At 42.7% G+C, this 25,171-nt stretch overlaps 1 protein-coding gene across 1 annotated transcript in view; it reads right to left on the reverse strand.

Annotated features, from left to right (window-relative positions):
- GALNT14 (polypeptide N-acetylgalactosaminyltransferase 14) overlaps positions 1–25,171 on the reverse strand; it is a 773,014-nt gene that overhangs the window by 46,479 nt on the left and 701,364 nt on the right. Inside the window, exons 12-13 of the mRNA XM_082252551.1 lie at positions 23,250–23,333; positions 741–885 (exon numbers count right to left, since the gene is read on the reverse strand). Of these exons, the coding sequence (XP_082108677.1) occupies positions 741–885; positions 23,250–23,333 (229 nt within the window). The remainder of the gene's footprint in view (positions 1–740; positions 886–23,249; positions 23,334–25,171) is intronic.

A 25,171-nucleotide genomic window follows, 5' to 3' on the forward strand; every position in this document is an offset into this window, starting at 1 on the left:
ATATATATATATAATATATAACGCATGAATTATAATTGAATCAATAATATAATTTATATATATATATATATATATATATATATATATATATATATATATATATGTGTGTGTGTGTGTGCATATTATATATATATATATATATATATATATATATATATATATACATATGCATATGCATATATATATATATATATGCATGCATATATATATATATATATGCATGCATATATATATATATATATATATATATATATATATATATATATGCATATATATATATATATATATATATATATATATATATATATATATATATATATATATATATATATATATATATATATATGCATATATATATATAATATAATATAAAGTGTGTTTTGTGTAACGTTTTTTTTTTTTTTTTTTGAATTTCCCTCCCTAGTTCCGCTCCCATGCAGCATTGCTGCTGCAGGGAACGGAACTAGGAAGTGATCGTACCGACGGAGGGACGGAGGAGCGGCGGGACTCTCGGCTGGCGGTCACAGCAATGAGAGATCATCGCTGGATCGCCAGGAGAAGGTAAGAGAAGCTCCGCTGCGCTCTCTGCAATCCACCCCGAGCGTGACTCGGGGTTACCGTTCCTGCAATGAAAAATCAACCCCGAGTCACGCTCGGGATTACCGCTAAGGCGGTTAAGGTTCAACTCATTTGATACCAGAACTCTATTTTGCTCTTAAATAAGATAGTAAACATAGTACCTGAGATTTTTCGGACACCCCTTTAAGGCTGCTACAAGGTACCAAGTTTAGAGTAGGAACATCCTCTCCTCCAGTCTTCTGGGACTCAACACATCGCTGCCTCTGTCTGATTAATCCTGATTTTGATAAAGGTTCTGTTGGAATTCTGCAAAACAAACAAGTCACATAAAGAGCTATAGATAGTGCTGAGGAAAGAAATTTATTGTGAGGTTAGCCAGACATGGCACAAGTTTGCCTAGTGTTCTGTTTGAGCAATATGAATAATACACAACTCTACAGCAATATTCCTAAAGTCAGTTAAGGAATGTTCCATATAACCTTGTGTGAAATTTAGTCCATTGTTAAACGGAAAACAAACGTGTCAGTATGTTTAAGGGCCTCCATCAAAGTGCTTTTGGCTTGTGTTGATAGGCAAACACAGTTTGCTTTTAAAATGAGCTCAAGATGCTTCTGAGTTCATTCTGACAAATTCATAAGTGCATTTGACTTCTTTCTAACACGAATTTCACCTGCTTCACGCTGCTTTTGCATTCCCATGGACTTGTATGGGGAAAAACACAGTTCTGGAATGAACAAAAGTCTAGTGACAATGGCCCAAAAGCTGAACCCCAAACAGCAGAATACACATAAAATAAAAATTAGGATTTTACTACTTCCTGCCCATGCTAAAGCCGAAAGACAGCTACAGCGCCGGCCTAGTTTTCCAGGAGGACATCCATAGACGTCCTCCCATGATCGCGTTACCTACACATGGCGTGGTCTGTGATCAGCTGATCACAATTCGGAGTAAAGCGCCAATCACAGTGGCCCTTTACCACGTAATCAGCTGTGTCCAATGACAGCTGATCACAGGACGTAAACATTAGACGGTCATCAGCTTTTCTTTCCCCACACTGCCAATCAGTACCCACCAGTGCTGCCAATCAGTGCTCATCAGTGCCACCTATCAGTGCTTCCTCATTAGTGCCACCTATAAGTGCTGCCTATCAGTGCCTCCTACCAGTGCCTATCAGTGCCACCTATCAGCGCTGCCTATCACTGCCGCCTCATTAGTGCCTTCTCATCAGTGCCCACCAGCGCCGCCTCATTAATGCCACTTATCAGTGCCCATTAGTGCTGCCTCATCAGTATCCATCAGTGCAGCCTATCAGTGCACATCAGTGAAACAAATTGTTTAGCAAAAAATAAAAAACCCAGCGGTGAATAAATACTATCAAAAGAAATCTCTATTTGTGTGAACAAATGATAAAAATGTAATATAGTTACAGTGTAGCATGACCACGCAATTGTCATTTAAAGTGTTACAGCGCTGAAAATTGGCCTGGGCAGGAAGGGGGTAAAAGTGCCCAGTAGGCAAGTGGTTCATTGTCAAATTCTTTCTCACAATTTTGAACAGGTAATTTTTCTCCTTCACTAATGTGCGCTGATGAAGCTGCAATGATGGGCACTGATAGGCTGCACTGATGGACACTGATGGGTACTGATAAGTGGCACTGATGGGCACTGATGAGGTGGCACTGGTGGGCACTGATGAGGAGGCACTGATGAAGCTGCACTGATAGGCAGCACTGATAGATGACACTGATAGGCAGCACTGAAGGGCTCTGAAAGTTGGCTTTTATGGGCAGCACTGATAAGCGGCACTGATGGGCACTGATAAGTGGCACTGGTGAGGCTGCACTGATGGGCTCTGAGAGTTGGCATTTATGGGCAGCACTGATAGGTGGCACTGATGGGCACTGATAGGCGGCATTTATGAGCACTGATAGGCAGCACTGATGGGCTGCACCGATTATCAGGGCACTGATTATTAGTGTAAACAATGTACTGACAGTCTTGCCAGTTAATGGCTCTCTTTTCCTCACACAGACACAGCGTGGGAGGAAAGGACTGCCAATAACCGGAAAGTCTGTTTACATATGATCAGCTGATCGCATGGTAAAGGGTTGCTGTGATTGGTTCTTTACCGTGATCTGAGATCGGCTGTTTCCGAAGGACACAGCAGTCACAGAGTATGCTGGATGTGCTTCCTAGGGGGCACGCACAAGTTAGGAGTCTGGGAGGATATAAATGTTCAGAGGTTCGAATAGAAGGAAGGGTGGGGGGCTGGGGCTTTATGGTTTCTTGTACTGGGGCCCTAAAGGTTCTAGTTTTGCCTCTGGTTGTGCATTCTGATATAGGAAAACAAAATGTAGTTGTCAATTGAAGGTCGAATAGTCCTGTCAATAAATTCCGAATGCCATTGACAAAGACCCATTCACAAGGGCCCTTATGATGATCATGTAGCATAAAGGGTGTGTGCTTTCAAACTCATCAATGAATGCACATAGATGATAAACTTTGGCCTTTAAAGAAAACCCCATGGCGGGAGCTACCGCTGCTCTTCTTTTTCTGAAAATGACAGCCCAGTGGCTAAGTGGCTTGTATTTATACCTTGCAACACATGTCAGAACACTATTTACATGAGGTTTTCCCCGTGTTCTTGCAGATTTTGTCCCACATTTCAAAGAAATGTTGGAAGGTTAATTAGCTTCTGTCTAAACTGGCCCTAGCTTGTATGTGTGTTTATGTATGCTTGTGTGATAGGGACCTTAGATTGTAAACTCTTTGGGTCCTTTCACACGGCCGCTCCGTGTGAAAGGTCCGCTGCGGGACTTTTTTTTTTTCCACGGAGCGGATGACATTTCTGTCATCCGCTCCGTGTGCCCGCATATCATCCCATCCGTTTGCGGATGATATGCGGACCTAATGTAAGTATATGGCACTGCGGATGTCACCGGATGACACCGCTGACATCCGATTTTCCTTCCTTTCCGTTTTTTACACGGAAGGAAAAATATTCGTAAAAACGGAACAGAACTGAAAGGAGGAAAATCGGGTGTCAGCGGATGGTATTCCGCTGACACCCGCAGTGCCATTCACTTACATTATGTCCGCAAATCATCCGCAAACGGATGGGATGATTTGCGGACACACGGAGCGGCCGTGTGAAAGGACCCTTAGAGTGACAGAGACTGATGTAAATGTAATGTGCATATAAAGTGCTGCATAAATTGTTGGTGCTATATAAAATACCTATAATAAATAAATAAATAAATAAAAAGAATAATTTAGCAGACACTGCTATGTAAAATAAAAACTTTACTGAGAAATACGATAAGTGAAAGCTTCATTGAGAAATAAGATATAAAACCTTGTTCTATTGTATTACCTCTGTTTTTTTCCTGTGCAAGTCAAAGGAGCAACCTTTGATCCGCATTTGACATCTATTAAAACAACCTTTAGTTCACATATATGCAATGTGGGAACCCTGCAAATCCACTGTGGGTTTCCGCATCACATTCAACTCGCAGGCAGTTCACATTGACATATGCAAATCGCTGGGGTTGTCAATACAAAGTTAATGACACCCCCAGATCAGTTTGCATATGGCAGTGCGAATTGTCAGTTCAGACATGAATCAGATCGAATAGGTGTGAACACCATTGCGATCCGATTCTGGTGCGGAAACAAAAAAGGGTCCTGTGTGAGTTGTGTTCGAATGCGATGCAAATTCCCCCTTACAATCTGTATGGCTGAATTTGCATCGCACAGACATCGCATGTGATTTTCAGAGCAGTGCGCTACAAATCCAATGCGATGTCTGTCATGGCACATATGTGAACCGGGACTTATAGATCAGATGATGGAAATAAGCTGGCAATGTTCATTGTTCTGCACAAATAAACAAAATAACGGTAAATAACCATCACACTTAGCCCTGGTTCACATTGATGCTACTTTGAAATCATGGAATCAATATGATTTCAAAGTAGCAGGTCAGCGCGATTTTAGGTGCTACTTGAAAGACATCTGTTTGGTTTCATGCACAGATGTCTATTGAGGTCGCACTCAAAATCGTCAAAAGTAGTGCAGGAGCTACTCTTGCGAATTGGTGATTGGAACGGTGCCATTGCAGGCAATAGTCTGCGACTTGTCATGCGATTTGACCTGTGAAATCGTTATAATGTGAACAAGGGCTAAGCAATAGATTTCTATAAATTACAAACTTTGTCCTTTGAAGAAAACCCTATGATGGGGGCTAACATCCTTTTCTGTAAATGCTACTTCTCTTGCTTCTATGGTAGTATGCCAGCTACATGCTTTCCAAGTCACTGATCCAAGGCAAGTATACTGGTGAAGAGTTCTAACTTTTCTTAAACGAGCTGCATGCCTTTTCAAGGTTAATGAAAATGATGTATTCAGAGAAAGACAGGCAATTAGCATTTGCAGAAAGAGATAAGCAATGACAGCCCCAATAATGATATAAATACAGCTGCCCTTTATTTAACAAATCCATCAATGATACCATAGCATATCCAGTATGGCTAAAATAAGCAAAACATCCAATGTCGGTCTATTCTAATGCTGATGCTGTTACAATTTCTTTGAAGGCAGCAAAACATAAGCCCAAATGATGCAGCTGACAATTTATCCTCTCAGTGGGGAAAAAACCCTTCTTGATTCAAACAGTGACACTCATATTAATTTCCTGGATCAGTGGCGGTCATATTAATTCACTGGATCAATTCCTTTGATGGATCCTACTAACTAACTATAGCTGGAGGTGCTATTTCTCATAGACAAGGAGGATGGGCTCCGATCTAAACAAACCTCACTTTAGAGCACTTTAGATAACTAAAAAAAAGAAAATAAACTCATCTTTCGGAATTGGGATGGATGTGAATATGCAAATTAGCTAATCTTTGACCACTTGAGCCCTCTGGTTGCCATTTCAAAACGGATAGTGTCTGTTTATTCCACAGCCATACCAGCAGTGTGTTAAAATGTTGACTGGTCTTAGCAGTTCCTGTGGCCCCTTTTAGTTTTATTGGTATAAAATAAAAAATAAGAAAATTATGTATATATATATATATATATATATATATATATATATATATATACATACAATATCTCACAAAAGTGAGTACACCTCACATTTTTGTACATATTTTATTATATATTTCATGTGACAACACTGAAGAAATGACACTTTGCTACAATGTAAAGTCGTGAGTGTACAGCTTGTATAACAGTGTAAATTTGATGTCCCCTCAAAATAAGTCAACACACTGCCATTAATGCCTAAACCGCTGGCAACAAAAGTGAGTACACCCCTAAGTGAAAATGTCCGAATTGGGCCCAATTAACCATTTTCCCTCCCCGGTGTCATGTAACTCGTTAGTGTTACAAGGTCTCAGGTGTGAATTGGGAGCAGGTGTGTTAAATTTGGTGTTATCGCTCTCACTCTCTCATACTCGTCACTGGAAGTTCAACATAGCACCTCATGGCAAAGAACTCTGAGGATTTGAAAAAAAAAAAAAAGAAATGTTGCTCTGCATAAAGATGGCCTAGGGCCCTAGGCTAAAAGAACATTGCCAAGACCCCAAAACTGAGCTGCAGCACAGTGGCCAAGACCATACAGCGGTTTAACAGGACAGGTTCTACTCAGAACAGGCCTCGCCATGGTCAACCAGAGAAGTTAAGTGCATGTGCTCAGGGTCATATTCAGATGTTGTCTTTGGGAAATAGACGTATGAGCGCTGCCAGCATTGCTGCAGAGGTTGAAGGGGTGGGGGGTCAGCCTGTCAGTGCTCAGACCATACACCACACACTGCATCAAATTGGTCTGCATGGCTGTCCTCCCAGAATGAAGCCTCTTCTAAAGATGATGCACAAGAAAGCTCGTAAACAGTTTGCTGAAGATATGGGCTGGGGCTGCATGTGTGCTGCAGCCACTGGGGAGCTATAGTTCATTGAAAGAACCATAAATGTCAACATGTACTGTGACATACTGAAGCAGAGCATGATCCCCTCCCTTTGGAGACTGGGCCCCAGGGCAGTATTCCAACATGATAACAACTGCAAACACACCCCAAAAATGACCACTGCCTTGCTAAAGAAGCTGAGGGTAAAGGTGATGGACTGGCTAAGCATGTCTTCAGACCTAATCCCTATTGAGAATCTGTGAGGCATCCTCAAATGGAAGGTGCAGGTGCGCAAGGTCTCTAACATCCACCAGCTCCATGATGTCGTCATGCAGGAGTGGAAGAGGACTTCAGTGGCAACCTGTGAAGCTCTGGTGAACTTCATGCCCAAGAGGGTTAAGGCAGTGCTGGAAAATAATGGTGGCCACACAAAATATTGACACTTTGGGCCCAATTTGGACATTTTCACTTAGGGGTGTACTAACTTTTGTTGCAGCAGTTTGGACATTAATGGCTGTGTGTTGAGTTATTTTGAGGGGATAGCAAATTTACACTTATATACAAGCTGTACACTCACTACTTTACATTGTAGCAAAGTGTCATTTCTTCAGTGTTGTCACATGAAACGATATAATAAAATATTTACAAAAATGTGAGGGTTTTGTGAGATATTGTGTGTGTATATATATATATATATATATATATATATATATAAATACACATATATATATATATATATATATATATATATATACATACATGTAGAACCCTCCTAGGTAGGTGCTAGAATTGATATTGTTTTCTGCCTACCAGAGACCAGGATCCATTGGTAGGGTCTGTTCATGGTGCTCAGGTGCAGCTCAGCTTGTCTGTAATGTTTCACACAGGTCCAATAGGGAGGCATATTGGACAGTGGGAGGGAACCTGACAAGTGAAGGCACAGGCATTGTTATAGCCCTGGTGATTGGCAGAGGAAAGTGCATTGATGTATGTTGGGTGACTGGATAAATGCCAAGGGCACATGTACTCGGGGTCTTCAGCTGGAAAGCGGGGTCCCGGAGGGAAGGGGCCCTCCTCTGTAGAAGCTGCTATGGGGCTTTGGATGGTCGAGAGCATGTTGGAGAGGAGAGGAACTGAATCCAGAGGTCTTGCAGAGCTGACTGGAGGGGAGACACTGGAAAGTATCTGATTCTGCCTACAGTAAGTACAAATCTGTATCATTGGGCCAGTCATGTGAGGGCCACCCCATTAGTGGAAGAGTCAGTGGACAGGTGTCAAACTAGGGGATGCTAGAAAGTGTCCTCTGGTTCTGTCCCCTTTGCCCCAAAGCACCTTGTCCCTATGTTGATGGGAAATGTGGAAACAACAAAAATTATAATGAAGGTATACTGGACAGCCACTTAAATATCTAGTGAATATTTAAAATGAATAAACACACCAAGAGCAGTTTTGATAAAAAGCATAAAACAAAACTTTACTGGACAACAAAAAACATTAGGTTCCTTACACATAAAAGTTATCATAAACAATACACCAAATAACAAGACTTAAACATACACTCCTAATCCCAATATCACAAAAAGTCCAATAATACTCCAATATCCCAAAGAAAAGGTCAAATAATACTTAGCTCTGGTAGTTGAATGTCAACAGTTTACACTGGATATCTGGATAAACTGGAACTTGACAATAAGGTCCTGGCTGCATCTTTCTACAGCTCCAAACAGCTACTCTTTCTTACCCTATGCTAGAGACTCTATTTATATTCCTGTAGACCAGAGACCACCCACAGGACGTAATTATTCCTCTTGACCACTCACAGGTTGTTTTGTGAGTGATGTCAGCAAGACATGGTTGCACTTCCCCCCAAAACCACATGGTCAATTGGATATGCAGCAGCCTTCTTTACACATGACGTCAAAGCTCACCAAACCACCTGTGGGTGAGAGATATTATTACACATGTATGGGAACATTTATCATGAATCAGTTAAAAAATATCCACAACTGATACAATCCACCTGTTGATCCCATACATAGGCAATAATAACAATGCATACATTTCTACTTCTCGTAGGGGCCTAGCTTTTTTCAATGCTTTTTTCCCTATAGACATCACACAATTCATAGTTACAAAAAACTGCCTACAACATGCGCAAGCTAATTATCTTATGCATGTACAATGTATATGCAATAAATATCCTAAACAGTTAATCAACTTCTTATTATGGAGATGGACTTCTTTCTCCAAAATCCTCAGATTAAGTTTAAAGCAGACATGTTGTTCCTTTTGTGTTCCAAACACAACTCTCCTTTGTTTTGAACACATGCTTGTTTCAAAAGTCCTAAACACCACCTCCCCATACTTCTTGTTCCTCTGTTTAGCTCCTAAACCAATCGGACTGGTTTATTTGAATATCAATGGTGGTGGGATTCTTAACACAGAATCTAACTAACAAAAACATTTGCTATAAAATCATCAAATATCTATAGCAACGTATTCCACCTCTTGATTTTTTATAGAATTCTCAATAGCACTTAAAGCCTTTCTCCAGGAAAGGGTGAAATAAACCCCTCGTATTGTAAATGGGAGGCAAAACTTCCCTTTCGACACCCGTATGTTCTGGGCAATCAGACAAAGTCAGCGGAAGCTGCAACGCTACTTTGAGCAGGGTTAGAAATGTCCTTGGCAGTCTGTGGAAAGAAAATCCAGATGATGAAAGTTCCTTGTCCTCCTCCTGGTCGTAAGGAAATGCTCAGATGAAAGTAAACTCCAATTTAGCCACCATCAGGAAATCATCCGCATCTTCCTCAGGCTCTCATTCGATCTTCTGGTCTGCATCATCCCATCTGGCTTAGTCATCTGCTCTGCCTGCTCCACCACTCGATGCTCAGTACCTTAAAAGAGTAAGAAACAAAGCAGATTGTATGTTCCTTCCACCTGTGCCAAAAAATAGCTCACTGCTCACATTTCTCAATCTACCCATTTTTAACTGCAAAATTATTGTAGAGTGCCCACTGTTGCCTTGAAACACTTTCACGGAAAGGCATTGACTTCCAACGCAAACAATAAATCTGATTGTCTCTCCATGCTGTCCTGTGAACACTAACCTGCTGTTGTCCAATCTTCACAGCATGGCAGTATCTAGCAAAATGCCCCATTCTATGACAACAAAAACACTTAATGTGACTGAATCTACCATTCCCAACCACTTGCTTCAACCTCTTACAAGGTTAGGTAAGGCCTATGGTCTCCAGGAGACACACATGCATTGATTTACTTAGGGCTGGGGTCCCTAGAGAGGAAATAGATGGGGTTCCTACACCAGCATTGCGCTGGTGTAGGAACCCCATCTATTTCCTCTCTAGGGACCCCAGCCCTATGTAAATCAGTGCATGTGTGTCTCCTGGAGACCATAGGCCTTACCTTCCTTGTATCTGACTCAATTTGGCCTTAGCTGATCAGATCGTCAGCTTCCCACTTATGGGAAGTAACAGTGTCACATGTCCTACTTTTGCTTACAGGCTTAGAGCCTTTGTCCTCTGTTAGGGCATCATTGGACATGTTTATGAGGACCGCACACCTCTCATTCAAATCTTCAACTCTGCCTACAGAGGTTTGAACACACTTCAAAGCCACTGCAGGTTTAACTTTAAATGCCCTATTTCCTAAATCATTAGTCTTGCTTGCAGTGTCTTCCAAACACTCGGTCACCACTGGAAGCTGCTCCTGGAGCACAGTTTGGGTATACCCCTTTACCAAATGGAAGAGCACAAAAAGCCGCACAACCGGTTGAAGATGCAAAAAGTTAAAATCCAACCGCCGTGCTCCCCTTTTCCCCCCCCATGTCTCCGACTGTTTTGGTTTCATCTTGGATGATTTTATCTTTTTGCCTGCAAAATAAATTTGGATTTTAACTTTTTGCATCTTCAACCGGTTGTGCGGCTTTTTGTGCTCTTCCATTTGCTGCTATCAGGACTGCGGATCCGTGCCTGCACCTGGGTTGGATGTGTTTGGAACTATCCCCTCACTTGAGCGGTTCTTTTCCCTCTTGACCGTTTGTTGCTATACCCCTTTACCATCTAATTTAGTTCATCACAAGCAATATCCCACAAACAATTCTCTCCACCATGCTCACAATTTTTAGTTTCCTTTTTCTTAGTTGTGTGAATATTGGACGTTCCTGACACTCATCCAAATCATCCCTATCATCAGAATAGGACAGATACTTTTCATCTGAAGACTGGAGCATGTCTTCAGGATTCCATGTGGGATCTGCAATCATCTTTCTCACTTTACACTTCTCCTCTAGGGCAAATACTCGACATGCATTACTTTGCATATATTCTTTGGTCATAACCAACATCTCTTTCAATTCCTGCAACTCTTTCTCAAGCGCTTCATTCTTCTGCACCTCACGGCAAACTAACCACCCAGTAGTGGCATGAGCTTTCCACTCCTTCTTAGAATATACGTTCAAATCTAAACGCAAAATCATGCTTACCAAGTTCAGTACCAAGGTCTGGATATATTGGAACAGCATTTTTAATCAATTCCTCTGCAATGGGTTTCCATTACCCAGACCAGACCCATGTTGGAATCGCTCCATACTTAGAAGCTGATTCCTTCCCTCCCGCTCTCTTGCTTTTTTTAAACAGAGTATGCATCTCTACTCTCAGGGGGAACCCACAGGCATAAACAACAATCACAATCTTTATGTATTGTCCTGGCTCAAAGTGACTGTGCTAAGGGCTTATTCACTAAATGGCTGACTCTAGCAGCAATTCAATGAATAATACTCATACACCCTCTATAACACAATATTTCATCCAAATATTCTATATTTAGTGACCATGCAGTATCCTGCCGAACTTCGCTAGTTGTATCAAATCTGGGAACAACAAAATTTTTAATGAAGGTATACTGGACAGCCACTAAAATATCTAGAGAATATTTAAAATGAACAAACAAACCAAGAGCAGTTTTGATGAAAAACATAAAACAAAACTTTACAGGACATCAAAATACATAAAGTTCCTTACACATAAAAGTTACCATAAACAATACATCAAATAACAAGACTTAAACATACACTCCTAATCCCAATATTCCAAAAAGTCCAATAATACCCCAAAGAAAAATGTAAATAATACTTAGCTCTGGTAGTTGAATGTCAACAGCTTACACTGGATATCTGGAGGAACTGGAAACGGACAATGAGGTTCTGGCTGCATCTTTCTACAGCTCCAAACAGTGAACCTCCTTTCTTCATCCATGATAGAGACTCTATTTATAGTCCTGTAGACCAGAGACCAACCACAGGATGTAATCATTCCTCTTGACCACTCACAGGTTGTTTTGTGAGTGAATTCAGAAAGACATGGTTGCGCCTCCCCCCAAAACCACATGGTCAATTGGATATGCGGCAGCCATCTTTACACATGATGTAAAAGCTCACCAAACCCCCTGTGGGTGAGAGATATTATTACACATGTATGGGAACATTTGTCACGAATCAGTTAAAAAATATCCACAACTGATACAGGGACCTACTCAATATTAGGTAGGACATCATAGTGTTATGGATGTTTGGTGTAAAAATAAATACTAAAAATAAATAGAAGTTTTACTAAATGAATTCCCAGGTCCCAACAATAATGTCAGATGATTTGGATGACATTTGAGTTCACTGCAAGCATCAAATGCTCACATAAGGTAATGCAACGTAATTTGTGATTGCAAAACCTGTGAAAAAATAGCTGTCATGCTAATTTATGCCCTCATCAATTTTATCTAAATGTTGCACTTACAATTTACGCAAGTCGTTTCTTTTCCTTGTGTGCGTCACATTGTAGTATTGAAAGGGGAATAAAGCTCTCCTAAATGTAAAATGCATACATACACTTAGAGCTTTTCCATTCTGCTACATTGCATTAATCAGACAAATGTGATATTTTAATGAGCAGACTTTGTTGGTTATATTTTGCTGTAAATATATGGGGAAGCACAAATTAGGTAAACATTGCATTGGGAAAAATGACAGAAAAATGCAATTTTGTCTGATTTGATACTTTTTACTCAGAATAAAAATGAAAGAAATAAAAAAATATATTCATCCAGATTTTCTACCAAAAACAAGGGGATTCTGTATTAACATTAGTATTGCAGCATGCTCCCATTGACCTTACTGGGTGGGTTTGAAAGCCACCTGCAAAACTTGCCAATCTGGGGTTTGTTTGGTGACAATACAGTCAAGACACCATGCATAACACCATGACACAAAACTCTGCAGCCTCCCTTACAGAGTGATTTTCAGGTAATGTAGGGTGACCAGACATTCCAGGTTTCAGGGGATAGTCCCCAACTTTAGAGAAAAAAATCCTGATGTGTGTCCCCAATTTCTTTCCAGCTTTAATAATAGTGTCCCAGCCTGGGCAGCTGCAGGATAATCCATTTTAGCAACAGTTCTATGATTAATTTGGAACAGGAGGAGGATAGAGAGGGGTGTGTCTGCTCCCAGCTTTGTCCAGGGTCATTGATGATGTCATGCTGATATTCCGTGGTCTTCACAGTCCCTTATCTCTTGGCTTTTGCAGACTTCATTGCAGGAAATAAGGATGTGGACCATTTGCTGCCTTGTCCTTGCTTGTGTTGGTGGCCTATACTCATACCTGGGCTTGCACTCTTGACCCAGAATAAAGTAGGCTAAGGTATTATTAACCGCTTGCCGACCGCCCACAGTAATATTACTGTGGTAGAACGGCTCCCCTGCATCCAGTCACGTAGTACTAAGTGACTGGAGTGCATGTGATTCCGGCGGCGCATGCGCGCCTTCCTCCCACGATCATCCGGGAAACGGAGAGAAGAACCGCCTGCTTATGTAAACAAAGCAGGCGGATCTTCTGTGAGACAGGCAGGGACAGATCAGCAGTTTCAGCTAAGCTAAAACTGTGATCTGTCTGTGCCTGTCACAGAACCCCCCCACACACACACACACAGTTAGTAAGCATATAGGCATACATTAACCCATTTGATCATCCACAGGATTAACCCCTTCCCTGCCATTGGCATTATTACAGTAACAGTGCATATTTTTTTACTGTAGTAATGTCACTGGTACTCCCAAAAATGTCAAAAATGTCAGTTAGAGGTCCGATCTGTCCGCCACAATGTCGCAGTCCTGCTAAAAATCGCAGATCCCGGCCATTACTAGTAAAAAAAAAAACAATAAAAATTACATACATTTTTCCCGTAGTTAGTAGACGCAACAACTTTTGCGCAAAACAATCAAAATACGCTTATTGTGTTTTTTTTACCAAAAATATGTAGCAGAAAACAAACTGGCCTAAAATGTTAAAAAATTTTGATTTTTCAAAAAATTTTTTGGGGAATGTCCTATAGCAGAATGTGAAAAGTATTATTTTTTTTTTCACAATTGTCGCTATTTTTTTGTTTATAGCGCAAAAAATAAAAATCGCAGAGGTGATCAAATACCACCAAAAGAAAGCTCTATTTGTGGGGAAAAAAAGGACATCAATTTAGTTTGGGTACAGCGTGGCATGACCGCGCAATTGTCCCTTAAAATAACGCAGCGCAGAATCGCAAAATAGGGCCTGGTCAGGAAGGGGGTAAAACCTTCTGGGGCTGAAGTGGTTAAACTATACCCCTTTAGGCCCCTCCCATTGTTAGCACAATTTGGCCACACTCTACATTTGGCATGGTATGCTATTATTCCCACCCCCTGATTCATTCCCAATAAAAGTTATCATGGTTCATACGGTGGCCCTCTTTTTCATTTCAAAACCCTGGTGGCTTTAAGGTAATGTAAATCCAGGAATCCAAGAAAAAATAAAAACATGTACAGACCGCAGGGGCTGGGAAAAGACATCTCTACATGGGTAATGTGACAGTACCTCTTTAAACAGGACTTTTGCTCTTAAAAGTTTAAAATGGCTGACAGGCTCAATTTGCACATGTAATCTTGATTCTGCTGTTTATTTTTTGTAGGCTTCATATCCGCTTTACAGTTCTCAGCTTTATTTTGTATGCATTTACCAGCGATACTTCTGGATTCTACTCATTTTCTGAAGTGTTCCTGTTTAACGTTACAACTGTATCACATGAATATTTAATGCCGGCCTCTTTCTGCCTTTACCGATTTTTAGCAGCTAAAATATTTTGTGCATTGTAGGAAAACATTAGGGCTGCATTGAGTGAAACCTTCCTCACAAAACTTTTTTGTAGATATAAATGATACTATTAAACGGAAACCACACAGAACAATTTTAGTTTAAAATGTTTATAATGTGAACTGCTTTGTGGGCGTCCTTTTTTTTAAAGAAAGACTGCTTTAATATTGATGATTGAAACCAGACTTGTTCCAACAAGGTTCTAAGAAACCCAACGGTCCCTCAAGAGGTTGCTAGAAGTTCCTTGAGCAGCAAACAGCGGGCAGTGATGAATAGAGATGTCGAAAACATAAGATGTTATGTTCGCGAACAGCGAACGCGAACTTCCGCAAATGTTTGTGAACGGGCGAACCGGTCGAACTGCCATAGACTTCAATAGGCAGGCGAATTTTAAAACCCACAGGGACTCTTTCTGGCCACAATAGTGATGGAAAAGTTGTTTCAAGGGGACTAACACCTGGACTGTGGCATGCCGGAGGGGGATCCATGGCAAAAATCCCAGGGAAAATTACGTAGTTGACGCAGAGTCGGGTTTTAATCCATAAAGGGCATAAATCACCTAACATTCCTAAATTGTTTGGAATAACGTGCTTTAAAACATCCAGTGTGTGAATACGATCAGGTATGATGTTGTATCGATCAGGTAGTGTAAGGGTTACGCCCGCTTCACAGTGACAGACCAAACTCTGACAGACCAAACTTCCCATTTAATGCACCGCAAACAACCGCAAACAGTCCATTTGCAGTGGGCACAGTACAGTCTGTGGGCCTGACACTCACTGGCAGGCAACTGCATTTATATTACAGAGAAAAAATGCAATTACTTTTTTTATCTGCAAGGTGCTGTGCCACCCTATATGAGTGGTGGGCAGTGGGCACAGTAAAGTCTGTGGACCTGACACTCACTGGCAGGCAACTGCAATTATATTACAGAGGAAAAATTAAATGAATGTTTTAGCTGCAAGGTTCTGTGCCACCCTATATGAGTGGTGGGCAGTGGGCACAGTACCGTCTGTGGACCTGACACTCACTGGCACTGGCAGGCAACTGTAATTATATTACAGAGGAAAAATTAAATTAATTTTTTATCTGCAAGGTGCTGTGCCACCCTATATGAGTGGTGGGCAGTGGGCACAGTACAGTCTGTGAGCCTGACACTCACTGGCAGGCAACTGCAATTATATTACAGAGAAAAAATGAAATTACTTTTTTATCTGAAAGGTGCTGTGCCATTCTAAATGAGTGGTGGGCAGTGGGCACAGTACAGTCTGTGGACCTGACACTCATTGGCAGGCAACTGCAATTATATTACAGAGGAAAAATTAAATTAATTTTTTATCTGCAAGGTGCTGTGCCACCCTATATGAGTGGTGTGCACACAGTACAGTCTGTATATATATAGAAAAAAATAAATAAAAGCAGACTGATATACCCGCCCTAAAAACGGCTTTTTGGGGTGCTGTCAGGACACTGTCCTTACAGCAGGAGTGGACACAGAACACTGGCCTAGCTAATGATTCCCCTATCAATTCAGCAGCAGCAGCACTCTCCCTGCTCTAACTAACTCTGCAGCTTCAGAATGAATCTAACATGGATCCTGTCCTTGCTTTTTTATAGAAGGTGGGAGGGTCCGGGAGGGAGGGTATGCTGATTGGCTGGAATGTGTCTGCTGACTGTGAGGTACAGGGTCAAAGTTTGCTCAATGATTATGTATAGGAGGTGGACTGAACATATGTTCGCCCGCCGAGGCAAACGCGAACAAGCGATGTTCGCCGGGAACTGTTCGCCGGCGAATAGTTCGGGACATCTCTAGTGATGAATTGGTCTCCTGTCTGCACAGACTAATGTACATGGGCACTTTTCCACTGATTATCAATGTAAGGAGCCATTTTCCCCAAGATGACCGAAATAAAAAGGGAACTCTTTCATTGATCACCAGTGTAAGGGGGAAACTTATCCATTGACTATCAGTGTAAGGGGGAACACATCTATTGTCCACCAATGTAAAGAGGGAACTTATTCACTTACCCCTAGTGTAAGGGGGGGACTTATCATTGGCCGCCAATGTAATGGTGGAATGTATCCATTGATAACCAAAGAAAGGGGGAGCTTATCCATTGATCACCAATGTAAGGGGGGAGCTTATCCATTGATCACCAATGTAAGGGGGAAGCCTATCTGTTGACCATTAATGTACAGGGGGAGCAAATCCATTCACTGGCACTATTTGGTTTCTCTCTGGTGCTTCCTTCCTCTGTTATCAGCATGAGTCACTTCTGAGAAGTTTTCTAGACACGTTAAATACATTTCTGTCGGGAGGGGGGGGGGGGTTCGGACGGAGCTCAGCAGACAGTTTGTTTATTTAGAACACAGTTCTTCTGCTGTGTGGAGGGGGTATAGTTGCACGATTCTGGATAAAATGAGAATCACTATTTTTTTGCTTAGAATAAAGATCATGATTCTGATTCTCTCACGATTCTCGGCGTAACATCATCTTTCACATTATACAAAAAAATGGGGCTAACTTTACTGTTTATTTTTTATTTTTTTAAATTTATTAAAGTGTATTTTTTCCCAAAAAATTGTGTTTGAAAGACTTCTGCGCAAATACAGTGTGACATAAAATATTGCAACAACTGCCATTTTATTTTCTAGGGTCTCTGCTAAAATATATATATGCTAATATATATATATATACATATAATGTAAGCAACAAGTGTCAGAAAAAGGTTTAGTCTTTAAGTGGTTAAACTGGATTGATACATTGTAAAAAATTGTGTTTATAGTTATCTCCCAGCTCTGCCCTGAGAGCCCATTCACATTAGCGCGACTTGTCAGGCGACTTGTCAGCCTGACAAGTCGCGGTATGTCGCGGTCCATTGAGTAGTACAGGACCCATTCTAATAGGAGCGACACAAGTCACTCCGACTTAGAAAAAGGGTCCTATACTACTTTGGGGCGACCTCGGAGCGACTTGCATAGACTTCCTTTATGTGAAGTCTCTGCAAATCCCGCTGAAGTCGCGGTGCACAGCGGTGCACGCCACTTCACAGGTCGCCCCCCAAAGTCGTGTTGCCTCAATGTGAATGGGCTCTGAATGAATCAAGGAAATGCTATTTTAAAATCATGAGGGGGGGGGGGGTGAATCAAGATTGCAATTCTTTAACTATTAATTGTGCAGCTCTAGGAGGGGTTTGTGCCTTTCCTCCAATCAGCTCTCACACACTGTAACTGCAGTCTCCCCCCCCCCCCCCTCACCCTCTGTGCCTTGACAGGTGAAGAAAGACTTTAATACTTTTCTGCCCTTTTGAAGGAGTGTAGGGAAGAGAAGAGAGCAGATAAACAAGTTAAAAGCTATGTAGAATGATTTATTTTATCTCTGTGTATCATCTGAGGCTGTTCACTTCACTGGGTATATGTAAGGGTTTACAACCAGTTTAAAGTAGTAATATAGTTACACAGTCAAGCTGAAAAGACATATGTCCATCAAGGTGAACCAGAAGACAAGAAAAAAGGTACAATGAAATCCCTGCATCCTCAGAACCGTAAAGCACAGTTCATCCTGGGGAATCCCCCCCCCCCCAAAAAAAAACAATGTTCCTTATCCCCAAAAGTAATTGTTTCAATGTTGGTTGCACATTCCTTCTCTGGATGGGTTTCCTAATAGCGACAATGGTGAATCATGCCTGCGCTATGTTTGTGGACTCCATCAGGGGCACATGTGATAAAGTGACAACACAGAAGCACAAATGGGAGACAGTTGTCACCCTATAACAGAAAATGCCAGAATGAAGACCATCATGGTGGGATCACCAGGTATTTTGTCAGGTAATCTGTGCATATGTCAAGGCAAAATAGGGACAAAATGCAGTATATCTTGGCAATTCATGCACATTTCCTTGTGTTTTCTCCTTTAAAAACTCTGCAAGTACACAAAAATACCCCTTGATCTTCCAGACTTGCACTCAGCGGATAATTTCTATTGTAAGCTGACAACACACAGCATGTTTATACACTGAGCGGTGTCAGTCCTCCCTAGTTGTCTTTAATAAACTTCTCAAACCCGCCTACTCTGCCATCTCCCCAACATAAAGGCTATTCATTCTCTGGTACCAATACAAGGAGTAGGAGGGCTAACTAGACTTCTTTAAATAACGCTGGAAGTGTGTGTAGGACACAGTACTGTTTGTGACAAGATCTTTTTTTGTACGTATCAAACAGATATAACAAAACTCATTAAATGACATAATTAGGGAGAAAAAAAAATAGAAGGTAATTGTTAGGGTTTACATACAATTTAACCCCCTCCTGCAGCCGCCTGCCGACTCTGTAAGAGCTTCCAAATGCTAGGAGGCAGGCATTTCAGTCTTGGGACCTCTATGATTGGCTGTCATGGCAGTCACATGATCACAAAGCTCCCAATTACAAGTAGGCTTTGGGAGATTTCTGTTTCCCGCTGGTAACTGTGCTGGGAGCCCACTCAGCACAGAAATGTTTACAATTGGGATACATATATACGGCCATTCCGCATTAAAGCCCACCTGCCAAGAGGCCGCATATATGCAAATGGACAGCGGGAAAGGTGAATGAAGGATGCAGAATTAGAAGGATTGAAAACTTTTGAAATGACAAAATCATGTTAAAGCTTCTATAGGATTTTTGTGATTGGATTAGCTCTACATTGACAGAGAGGAAGAGAAGAATGAGAGACAAGATGAGAGTGAAGAAAGTTTGAAGGAGAAAGCAATAAGCGCTGTTCGTCGTGACATGCTAACCATATATAAAGTTTCCCCAATCCCTAATTTCCTCAACAAAACCTTTTTTCTAATAACAAAGCTAGCATGTCCTATAAGCTGGCTGTTCTCCTGTGTATGACCGATAGAGATGGGCAAACTGTTTGGGCCGAACATCCCACTGAGCGCAGAGCGAATAGCTGGCGGTTGTTAAGGAGCGCCGTGTCCCTAACAACGGATGAGTCATCAGCTGTCAGCGGGCTTCCCCACTGACAGAAAAAAAAGTGACAAAATAAAAACACACACACAGTTTTTGACAATTCCTTTATTAAAAATAAAAAACAATGTCCCCCAATGTAGATCCATCATCAATTACAACACCCATCACACCGCCGCACCCAATAAAAGGGGAAAAAAAGCCCAAACAAAGGCTAACCACCGACTGCCTGCTCTGACATCTGACAGTTCTTAAATAGTTAGGGGGTGGGCCACCTGGCAAGGTCACCTGGGGACATCACCCCCATGTGATGTCACCGACCCAGGTTTGGCATTGGGCGTCTTTTTTGTACTTATTTTTTACACTTTTTTGGTAAAGAAGTAGGGGTACAATATTCCCTATACTCATTCACATGGGGGGGGGGTCTTGGGGCTTCCAGATCTCAATAGGCCCCCTGCTTGCAGACCCCCACAACCACCACCCAGGGTTTTGGGGAAGAGGCCCTTGCCCACATCAACATGCAAAGCACCCCCCCATGTTGAAAGCATGTGGTCTGGTATGGCTGCATGCTCGGATAAAGGTCTTGCATGGATTTTGGGGGGAATCCACACCGTTTTTTTTAATTTTAACGTGGGGTTCCGCTTAAAATCCATACCAGATCCAAAGGGCATGGTATGGATTGGGGGGACCCCATGCTGTAACTTGCATATAAGCCTTCAAAATGGGGATTTTTTTTATTCTTTGAGTTCTGGTCACATAGACTTTAATAGGGTTCGTGGTTTGGGTCTGAACTTTTTCAATGTGCGGGAGTTCTGGTGCGAACTGAACCGGGGGTGTTCAGCCCATCACTAATGACTGACTAAAGCCAGCCATACATTGATCAAAATTCACGCAGTTCAGACAGGGGCTAAATGAATTTCAATCCATATATGGGTAGGTTGTCAATCGATCTACTTGGGTACAACCAGCCTGTCTGAATTTTTTACATGCAAATACTGCTGGCGGCTATAGCAGCTTGTAGACAAGTGCAAATACTGCAGGTGAAGTCTGCTGTCTCCACTGCAGTTGGCGCTCAACTGCAGCGGCAATGCGGAGGGAGATGAAGTCATGAGGAACAGGGTTCCTCTCTGGTTTCCTGAGTCACTGGGGCAGCTATCCGATTGGATGCTGGGCGCCAATGTAACTCTGGTGGCCATCTTAGGTGTGGCAGAGTCTATTTAAGACCTGGGTTTGGCGCTCTTGATGCTTGTGGGTAGTGTAGTGAAAGGTACCCCCATCTGTTAGAGACAGTGCTAGTGAGAAGAAGATTCTTGACGAGGAGAGAAAGAGTAGGGCTGAATCTTTGCTGTATACCTGCCTGATTGGGCATGAGATGGCCAGGCTGCACTCTGTTCCTCTCAGCAAACGCTGTCAGTTCGGCTGGAACCTACTTCTTCATGTCCCCCAAAACTGTGAGTGTGTCCATCTGGGTAGCGGTCCCACCAGGTTGTTGTATGAACTGTTGCTGCATCACTTAAAAACAAGCTTTTCATTGCACCTGATGGTGTGAATTATTGCTGCCACACCACGCCACACCCCATCTACACGCTAGCAGTAATCATTGAACCCTCCCGGCCAGGAAGGCTCCCTGCGCCCCCTCCTGCTGGCACTCCAGGAGGGATTCCCCCATCAACACTGATTGTTTTGATGGTGGAATCAAGTGATTTTTTTTAAATTGAATAATCTATTGGCTGCCTAAGGCCGGCCATACATTATACAATTTTCTTATTCAATTTCCTTTAGATTTACCTTCAACTATGTAGTGCAAGGTCCTGCCTGATTGCATAAAAAAAATTGTTTAGGTTTGACCCCATATTACACAGTTTTAGTAAATCTAAGGCTGGGTTCGCACTGTGTTCAGAGCGGCTCGAGGCAGGGGGTCCGGTGTGTCCCTGTTTGCCATTTCAGGTCCAAATTCGGTCCAAATTTTTGGCTGAATACAGACCTGAAATGGACCAGAAGATGCTCTGGTCCCTTCTGCAAACCGCTTTACAGCCATCCCGGAGCGATGGGAACCGGCTTAATTGAGGGCCCCTGTTAACGTCACTGTATGACGAAACGCGTCGGGATTGGCTGATGGCTGACGCATGCGCAGACGAGGGACGCGGCAGCCATCTTGTTGGTGGGGAAACCAACCAAGGATCGTCTATGTGTTACACTGAACGCTGACACTCTGATTTTTTATGTAAGCTGCTTTCTTTATCTTTCAATAAATACATTGTGAATTACAACACTATGAGGGGCCTTCTTGCTTATGTCTCCTGAGAACGGTAAGGTGATTGAAGGTGCTTCCAGACTGCAGCAATAGGAGGTTGAAAGAGGGGATTGGACTTCACCTGCCGTCCACACACATACACTCTGGGCGTTGTTTGACCCTTCTGGGTCTAAGTTGCTGGTAAAAGAGTGTTTAGTGATTCTATTTGGTGGTGGATCCTTCTTTCTCTACACTTCTACATTATTTGGACATTATTTCTCACGAGGAGTCTTTATTGTCAGATTGATCCTGTTTTTCTTGAGATTAGCGCGACACCTTTCCACTAATAATTGAGGGCGGGACACAGTTTCCCGACATGCGAATTGGATACGGGGAAGCCCACATCCAATTCACACATGTGTAAACGCAGCCAAAAGGACAATTGTAAAATGTATGGCCAGCCTAAGACCGAGTCCCCTGCCTCTGCTAGAAGAGTGTGTCCTGATTCTGAGTCATTCGCCACCAATGTGTAAAGTGATCTCCCTGCTTTCCATGTTTGTTTCACAACATTAGCAGGTTTTAAAGGCTATAGAAAGTTGCCTATGGCCAGCTGCTGAATGCAAATGGTAATCATGAATCATTAACTTGCAATACTTAATATTTATTTAAATAAAAATATAAAAAAGCAGCATTTTTATGTTTTACTTTATGGTTTAGCACTAATATAGCAAAGAAAAAAACTATTTATTCCCTGAAACTGGTGTTCTCATCATGAGAATGTGGCCTTGCTGAAAAATGCAAGAGCTTCAATAAAGTACATCCAGGAATATTATTTTACAGGTCACTGAACTGGCGCCATTAATAATGTACTGAAAACAGCGCAGAGTACAAGCACCAGGCAGACACTGAACTGTTATTAATGTGGACAGAGAGTCCGCTTAGTTTAAAAACACGCCGCCAGCTCCATATCTAGAATATCTAAAACCATGAATATGTGCAGCAGATAATTGCTAATAATATTTACTGTAATGGCTGCATCTGAACTTATTTATCCTGCTGTATTATTTAATCTACATATGTCTTTGTTCTTTATAAAAAAAACGAAACCCACCCAAAACAAAAAATAATAATTTTGGCGTGGAAACTGCTGGGCACAATCAACCTCTTAGCAACATCACAAAGGCAGCAGTCACCCAAAAGTAAAATTGAAGTTGTAACTGCACTAAAGGCTTCCTCTGCTGAGTGACAGGTGCTCTTTAGCTGCAGACACAAATCTGATTTATACAAGATTTATAGCTGGGCTTCAATAAACACGGCTAATCGTCAACAAAATGCAGTGACCTCTTCCATACAACACAAAATCAATGTGAATGTAATCAAATGGACTTACTGGAGTTCCGGGTAAACATTCTCCAAATACCACTTAAACGGTCTGCATTTTAAGCTTCTCCGCAATGACAATCTCTTCTGAATGCTGGAGAGAGAGAGAGAGAGGAAGGGAAAGGGAAGAGAAGGGAAAGGAAAAGGGTGAGAGAGACAGTGGGGCAGAGCCGGCAGAGAAAGAGAGAGAGAGATGGGGTGAAGAGAGAGACAAGCGGGGAGAGACAAAGACAGGCAGAGGTAGAAAGAATGAGAGGGAGAAAGAGTGAGGGAGAGATGGGGGTGGTTAGAGGCACAGAGGGGCAAAAGGAGAAAAAGAGAGAGAAAGATGAAAGGAAAGGTGGAAAGAAAGAAAAGAGAAAGAAAAAGGAGGAGAGATGCAAAGGGAGAAAGAGGGAGATAGTTGGGGTAGGGGAGGTAGCCAGAAAAGGGGGAGGGGACAGAAAAGGGGGAGACACAGAGGGGGACAGAGAATCGGGAGACACAGGGTGACAGAGAAGGGGGAGACAAAGAAGAGGAAAGGGGGGGGCAAAGAAGGGGTAAACAGTGGAGACAAAGATGTAGGAGACACAGGGGAGACAGAGAAGGGAGAGATACAGGGAGGACAGAGAAGGTGGAAACACGGGGGGAGGGTCAGAGAAGGGGGGACACGGGGGAGCAGAGAAGGGGAGGCACAGGGGAGAAAGAGAAGGGGGAGATACGGGAGGGGGGAGAGAAGGAGGAGACACATGGGAGACAGAGGAGGGGGATATACAGAAAGAACAGAGAAGTGGGAGACATAGGGAGGATAGAGAAGGGGGAGACACCAGAGGGACAGAGAAGGGGAGAAACAGGGGAGAAAGAGAAGGGGGGGCAAAGGAATGGGGGGCAGAGAAGGGGGAGAAACAGAGGGGGGAGGCAAATAAGGGGGAGACAGAGAAGGGGGAGATCCAGGAAGGACAGAGAAATGGGAGACACAGGGAGGACAAAGAAGGGGGAGAATCACAAGAGACAGAGAAGGGGAGACACGGAGGAGACAGAGAAGGGGGAAACATAGGGGAGAGAGAGAAGGGGGAGACACAGGCAGGGCAGAGACAAGGGGGAGACAAAGGGGACAGAGAAGAGGGAGACGCAAGGGGACAGAGAAGGGTGAGACACAGGGGAGACATAAAAGGGGAAGATACAAGAAGGACAGAGAAGAGGGAGACGCGGGAAGGACAAAGAAGGGAGAGAAAAATGAGGGACAGAGAAGAGAAGACACAGGGAAGAGAGAGGGGGGAGACATGGGGAGGCAGAGAAGTAAGAGACACAGGAGAGAAAGAAAAAGAGGAGACACAGGGGGGGAGAGAGAAGGGGGAGAGAAGGGGAGCAGAGAAGGGGAGACACAGAGGAGACAGAAGGGGCAGGCACAGGAGGGGCAGAGAAGAGGGAGACACAAGAGGGGCAGAAAAGGGGTGGACACAGGCCAGACAGAGAAAGGGAAGACATGGGAAGGGGGGGGAGGGTAAACACAGGGAAAACAGAGAAAGGGGAGATATGGGGGGACAGAGAAGGGGGAGGCACAGAGGCAAAGATGGAGAGGGATGGGATAGAGAAGGAATGAAATAGACAGAAAAGAGGGAGACACAGTGAAGCAGAGGGAGAGTGATGGGGTAGACAGAGAAAGAAATAGACATAGAAAAGGGAGACAACGAGGAGCAGGGGGAGAGAGGGTAAAGAAGAAGAGAAAAGGGGAAAGTGACAATAAGACAGAGGAAGACAGTGTAAGGGGAGAGGAAAATAAAGAAATAAAAGGTGGGAAAGCACAGATGGGGATTCAGAGGCAGGGGGAAGGAGATAGATGAGTGATAAGAAAAAAGATGAAGAAAAAAGATGAAGAGAGAGATGGAGAAGCAGGAGAGATAAAGTGACAGTATGGGAAAAAAGAAAGGCCGCAAGAAAGTATGAGAGGCA

The sequence above is a fragment of the Pelophylax lessonae genome, assembly GCF_965119305.1.
Source record: "Pelophylax lessonae genome assembly, chromosome: 3".
NCBI classification, from domain to species: domain Eukaryota; kingdom Metazoa; phylum Chordata; class Amphibia; order Anura; family Ranidae; genus Pelophylax; species Pelophylax lessonae.